The sequence below is a fragment of the Schistocerca cancellata genome, chromosome 3 (genome assembly GCF_023864275.1).
Source record: "Schistocerca cancellata isolate TAMUIC-IGC-003103 chromosome 3, iqSchCanc2.1, whole genome shotgun sequence".
In the NCBI taxonomy this organism is placed as follows: Eukaryota; Metazoa; Arthropoda; class Insecta; order Orthoptera; family Acrididae; genus Schistocerca; species Schistocerca cancellata.
This window is the reverse complement of record NC_064628.1, coordinates 509,304,327-509,311,078: the sequence shown is the minus strand read 5'-3', so window position 1 is coordinate 509,311,078 and position 6,752 is coordinate 509,304,327. Positions and strand designations below refer to the sequence as shown.

At 45.2% G+C, this 6,752-nt stretch overlaps 1 protein-coding gene across 2 annotated transcripts; it reads right to left on the bottom strand.

Annotated features, from left to right (window-relative positions):
- Window positions 1–887: 887 nt before the first annotated feature.
- Window positions 888–5,822, bottom strand: LOC126175294 (cuticle protein 12.5-like). Of its 2 annotated transcripts, XM_049921960.1 has the most exons (3): window positions 5,770–5,822; window positions 2,878–2,993; window positions 888–2,751 (listed from the first exon to the last, which is right to left on the bottom strand). In XM_049921960.1, exons 1-3 carry the CDS (start codon window positions 5,779–5,781, stop codon window positions 2,568–2,570), a joined length of 312 nt encoding a protein of 103 aa, XP_049777917.1. In that variant the 5' UTR covers window positions 5,782–5,822; the 3' UTR covers window positions 888–2,567. The 2 variants fall into 2 exon arrangements, with proteins under 2 accessions (XP_049777917.1, XP_049777916.1); XM_049921959.1 differs by having other exon boundaries at window positions 891–2,993.
- Window positions 5,823–6,752: the final 930 nt, after the last annotated feature.

Below are 6,752 nucleotides of genomic sequence, written 5' to 3'. Positions count from 1 at the left end.
ACGGTATCCTGCGTACCGGACAGTAACTCCCAGTCGAGTTGCTGCTAATCCGTCAATGGTGCGGAGTGACACAGAAAGTCACAGGGAGTCCATTACTTTTCCTTGGATGGTAGGCCTATTTGTACAATACAATCTGTTTGATGCACAATAGGGGCAACCTCACTTTTGGTGGTCAAAGTCTGCCCATAAACTTGCTGACGCGTTTGCCAGCCCTCATTTTCACATGCAGTCCGACATCGGGCCACTCTCGCATCCCAGTGCCCCATAAATCTGGATATTGCACCATTCAACGACCTGGCCAATTAGAGAACCACAAGAAGTCACCTCTAGAACTCTGTCAGATGCTGATAAAGCTATCTCATACGAGAACATGGCATATCCCTGTTCTTCACAGTGATAATATCTGACGTTTTTCACGTCCCTTATACATTCTACCAGGTCTGGTTACAAACTAATGCACTCTAGTGGCCGTCATATATGTCACAGAGAATTGCATCCGTAATCATTTACAGATCATTTCTTTGTCAAGCCGTTTATCTCAGGAAAAGGGAGAGGAGGTGGATGGAGGAAGGAGGGGCGCCGGGGTTGGGTTTGGCGGGGGCGGGGGGGATGGCGAATAAGAGCGCTGCACCAAATACCCTCCGGCAAACAACGCCGTTCAGATACACATGCTGATGTAGAGTTACCTGTCTCTCTTCCCATGTTTTGTTACTTTCCCAACTGTTCGCTAACTGACGAGCCAAACGAAAAGAGGTTGCATAGATTAATTCTTTCCTGCAACGCCGTAAAATAAACAAAATTACACAAAATATTCTTAAGTTCTTCCGTTTCATTCAGTTGTAAGTCGTACAAGTTTGTCCAGAAACTGTTGTTCCTTCAATAAATAGTTAATCACAAATTCACCATATACATATTTTGTTGCATGAATTTTTCGAGAACATCAAAACACAGCAATAAAGTTGTAACTTACTTTCGCACTGTTGCAATGCATGTGACATCATAATTTCTGCTGCTCTTCACAGTACTTATCGCTTTAGAAAAGGAAACTGCAACAACCTATGCTAATTAAGACGATTCATGGAAAGCGGAGATCTTCGCTCCATACTGAAAACCACGTATGTAGAGTTTCGTACCAATCTCTGCAGTAGGCACTAGTAAGTAAGCTTCACAAAATTGTGAACTACGTATTAAATGTCTGTCACCTTGGAATAAGAGCTTAGTACACTGTGTAAATGGAAAGTGATACACTAGAGACGCCTCATTCGAACCTTGCCACACTGATTATCGCTATTTTTGTGCCTATGGGACACATACTCATTCAGTTTCATATTCATATGATATTTTTGGTACAGAAAAAATCCATTCCTAGAGATGACGACTTATGTATGTACATGACGGCTCTTGTGTGTTTCTAACGTTTCTGGAACTTTACAGGTGGAGACCGCAACACAACATACCCAGAGAACGTGCACGAGTGATCTTTCGAACTTCCTGAAATGCTGAATTATTAACCTGAGGAACATGGGAGTATCACACCAACAGATAGCAAATACAATTGCTGTATTGCCAAACAAACGATGAGGAGATGGACAGGCAACAGTGTGCCTAGCAGATTAGGCACAGTTCTTTGCACCAGGAGTACTCTACGAGACGATCGTAGGATTGTTCGACCGGCTCTGAAGAATATACACGTGATAACAGTTGACATCTGGGCAGAGGTTACATGCAGAGTGTCATCACGGAAGGCTGAGAACAGATTACTGGGAGCAGGACTGAGACCTAGAGTTGTCATTCATCGTTTGCTGCTGATGCCATGCTACAGAAAACAGAGACTTGCATGGTGTAGAGACAGTGTCAACCGGGACTTTTAGTGACATTTTGTGGTATACAGAGACGAGTCTCGCTTCTCTTAATGCCATTTAGAATGACGCCAACATATACGCACACAGGATTCTAGAGAACCATAACTCTCCAACTCCGGGAATCAAGATGTGGAGAGTTGCTGGTCGTAACACCAAGTCTCATTTGATAATAATTAAACGGAGTCTGAATTTTCAGCAGTATGTGGCTAGAACCGTAAACATTGTCGTCAAACTCTTCATGACCAGGCACATTCCACTAGAAAAATCCAGTTCACAGAACAAAAACCTTGACGACTGTACGGATCCTTGAGTGACCTGCCCATTCCCTTGACCGTTCACCCATAGAGTATGTCTGGGACGTGATGGGACGATGTATTCATTCATGGCAGTAATTAGTTAACAGTCTTCATGAAATGACAAAGCACATGTTTCAGAAAGGGCAAAAAAATCTTCACTACGACATTCTAATGCTGTTTGCTTTCATGTTAAAACAAAAAACAAGAGTACATTCGTGTCCGTTATGTGATGAGCAATGTTGCATAAATACTAGACAGGTTCTTCATGGTGTAACACTTCCCATATCTATCAGTTTCAGTAAAGGATGTGGATAAAGGTAAATTTCTGTGCAATGAAGGATGAAGCCATTTGAGTTTTTAAATGTTTATTTGATTATGAGTTATGAATCAGGTGCATGTGGTGGGGGTCCTAATGGATCAGAGCATGACCCAGAGCGGGGGCGGCGTAGCCGTAGCTCAGGGCGGGAGCGGCCGCGGCGTAGCGGGCGTAGCCCAGAGCGGGAGCGGCGTAGGCGGCGGGGGCGGCGTAGGCGGCGGGGGCGGCGTAGGCGGCGATGGCCGGGGCGGCGGCAATGGCAGGGGCGGCGTAGGCCACGGGGGCGTGAGCCACAGCGGGGGCGGCGACGGCGAGACGGGCGGTCTGCGAGATCCTGTAGGTGTTAGCCACGGAGGAGGCGACAGGGGCGTGCGCCACAGCGGCTACGGGAGCGTGGGCGATGGCGGGGGCGGCGTAGGCCGCGGGGGCGGCGTAGGCCACGGGGGCGGCGATCGCGGGGGCAGCGTAGCCTCCCAGGTATCCAGCAGAGGCGGCGGCCACAAGGGCAGACAGGACCAGCTGCAATGCAAGAATACAAATTCAGCCTGAGATCAATTACTGCAGGTCGGCAGCACTCATAATGCAACGGGGCCGTCGGCGCAGCTCTACAGATTAGATTTGGCTATCGACGTTCGGAGAAAAAGTGCAAGGATGGTAAGACAGCCACAAATTATTTACGCTCACTTGCATTATGAAGACATTAAGATCCCTGAAACAGAATTCCTTTCATCACAATGTTTCCTCGGCCGTCTGCTCCTTGCCCTGAACCTCTAAATAACTACTCTCAAATGTAGCATTCACAGTTCAACAACATTCATGAGACAGTGGATACTCCCACTGTTAACCACTTTCAGTTGCCCCCAATACCACAACTGTTCGTACCAAAATTTCTGAGCAGCTAGTATTCTATTACAAATAGCCTGTCTTCAGCTTCAAAGAAGCTGTATTCTTCCTCAGTTTCAAAAACAATCTAGGTGTTTACCCGTTGAAAGAACTGTAGCTCAGCCATTACTTCCGACTGAGCCCTCACTGAGTCGCGTTTATTATTGTTACCTATTGTCTTTGCAGCTTTTAAAACCCTCTATCACTTCTTGGTCCATCTCTTTTCCTTTTATCTTTTCTTCACTTCGTAGATCTTTATTTTATATCATAATTATTCCTACGTGCAGCAGTTAGTTGTCACGCAAAAAAATTGCATATGCACATTGTAAAATTTAATATATTCTACATCGACATATTTACTGTCCAGCGCATGGTAAAGTGTATGCAAATATTATTGACTTTAGCGACAGCAAGCATAGTCTGCGCGAGAAGTGCGACCGTAAGAAATAAAATTGTCGTGCAACCATTTTATTATTGATTCTCTTTCCTATTCCATTCGCATATTAAGCGAGCACAAACATTCACATCTCCCATCTTATACCCACAGTCCTATAAGCATACGTATTTAGTGAGCAGTTCAATGCGACACAAAACGGTGATCACGAAAACAACGTAGTGTGTTCACTGTCGACTTTTACGCTAGGCACACTTCGTGGAAAATATGTGCAGAACTGCTTGCGCAAGAGTTTTAAGACTTTAAGTGTTTTGGCAGAATCTCCAGGAAAGCCTGCAAAGCAGAACTTGACCACAAAATTGATACAGAGAGCTACATCCCAAATCTCCCATGATGTTGGCCAACAGGAATCAATCCGCGTCAGTCTTAGAGTAAGTATTTTTTAGTCCAGTTTCATGTTGCTTTTCCTATATGTGTTCCATGTCCCCTGTAAGTCTAGCATGCTGAAGTTTTTACACAATTGGGCAATATTCTTTTACAGACCACACATCCGTTTCGGAAGTAATGTCTTCCGCAAACAAACTGCAGTTTAACAGAATGCCACCTATAAATCTAAGGTTACGCCTTGACATTGAGGCTCACTTATAGCTTCCGTTTGTGCATTCAAATAAACATGTTCAGGAGAAAGATTCTGTCGTAAACAATTTTTTTTCTTTTTTGGCCCGTATACGTTTCAGCAAAGGTTGACCATCGTCAGTAGGTTCCTTTTGACTTTTGACGAAGCAGAAAAAAGTTGCACTATAATGCGAACAGTATCGAGATTGTGGTCATCAAATGGCTCTGAGCACTATGGGACTCAACATCTTAGGTCATAAGTCCCCTAGAACTTAGAACTACTTAAACCTAACTAACCTAAGGACATCACACACACCCATGCCCGAGGCAGGATTCGAACCTGCGACCGTAGCAGTCCCGCGGTTCCGGACTGCAGCGCCAGAACCGCTAGACCACCGCGGCCGGCTTGGTCATCAGTAACGTAACATTTTAACATAAAATACATATTAACAGCAGATACTATTCTTCGTGTCGCTATCTTCTGCAGTATAGCAGCTGACATAATGTCAAAAATACAAGCTGTTCGGAAGACGACAGGCAGCTGCATCAAATGGTTCAAATGGCTCTGAGCACTATGCGACTTAACTTCTGAGGTCATCAGTCGCCTAGAACTTAGAACTAATTAAACCTAACTAACCTAAGGACATCACACACATCCATGCCCGAGGCACGATTCGAACCTGCGACCGTAGCGGTCGCTCGGTTCCAGACTGTAGCGCCTAGAACCGCACGGCCACTCCGGCCGGCTGCAGCTGCATCAATGTCAGAGCTGTTAAGGTATGTCTTTCGTTAGAATGTTATGAATATATTGACGACAGGCTCAAACCTGTATGTACTAATGATACTACTTTTTCCCTGTTATTGGACAAAAAACAGTGGTGCTGATAACGGCGAAATTTCGCTGAAACTTGTGTTGGTGTAGAAAGAAGAAATTTGAGTTTGCTTAAGGTGGAATCCTTTCCAAAACATGATCGCTATTTTCTTTTCTCTAAATAATTATCACGTGGTGGTTTCCAATTATACATCCACGTTTAACTGCTCTCAGGGTGCGGTAAGAGTAATTCTATCATGACCCATTGATAGTAAATTCAAAGGCTGTTACGCAGTAAAGGAACCATCCCAGGGCTGCTCCTATATGTTTCATAGAAACCATAGACAATGTAAATTGAACGCCTTGTAGGAGATTTGAGCACCTAATGTCTTAACCACAGTTACACCTCACCCGGTAAGTTTCCTTCCAGAAAGCTAAACCGGTTCCCGGCTACGACAGCGTTGGCATTAGGTAGCCGACACACGACCGACGAGCAGTAAATCACAGAAGCCAGCGGTCGCCAGCTGCCAAACAAAGGCTGGGGGGCACTGGAGCGCAGCAGAAAGTAGAGAACAAGACAGGCGGGTACTCACGAGCTTGTACATGTTGCTGTAGTGGAGTTGGCTTTCGGTCTGGCGATCGAATGGTGCCCGGTGGACGGCGGCGGCGGCTTATATAGCGGCGCGGCGGCGGGTTTTGGGCGGTCCTTTCTCCGGTCTGCTCTCGCAACCCCCGCCCGCTCATTGTCCGGTTTGAGCGGCGACTGTTGCCCCCGGGGGCCACACATGTCGCCGCCGTTACCCACCCGGTGCGCCGCGTAGTCAGATGCGCGACACACACACTCCTTGCGAAACCCGTCGCGTCTCGCTGACGGTCCGCATTGGCAGCCCCACTAGGGTCTACCCACTACCTGCGCGATGTCCACGTCAACATAAATACTCCGTGCCCCACTGTTCAGTCCACGGCCAAGGGCACTTGCTACCAACATTTTTTCCTGTTCCTGTTCCGTATTGAGACAGGGGAAAAAACTGAAGGAAAGGTTGTAGAATCTTCGAATTCTAAAGAAAACTATAGTATATTTGTATGATGGATCACACAGAGCATTAGACAAACACTTGACAGGCCTCCAATTGATTCTCGAAATAATATACAGCAAATGAAGTACCGACCGAGAACTTAAAGTTCAATGTTCAACTTGGAATTTTGAAGAATACTAGAGGATATATGTCTCGTGCTCTGTATGGTTCACCATACAAATATCCTCTAGTATTCTTTAAAATTCCAAGTTGAACATTGAACTTTAAATTCTCGGTCGGTGCCTCATTTGCCGTACATTGTTTCGGGCATCATTCAGGGACGCGTCAGACGCTTCCCTAATCTTATTTCTTCCTTTTAGTCAAATCATTTCACAAATCATTTGAAATTTTTTATTTTTTCAAGTTTTTTTAAACATGACATATAATATATTTGTTGGATGTGCTAGGTTTGTATAAAAAAGAAAAAGTATGGTACCGCGAATTAGAAATTTAAACTTCTTAAAGCTTTATTTTAACGCTTTGCTGTGCATTTTAAAGGT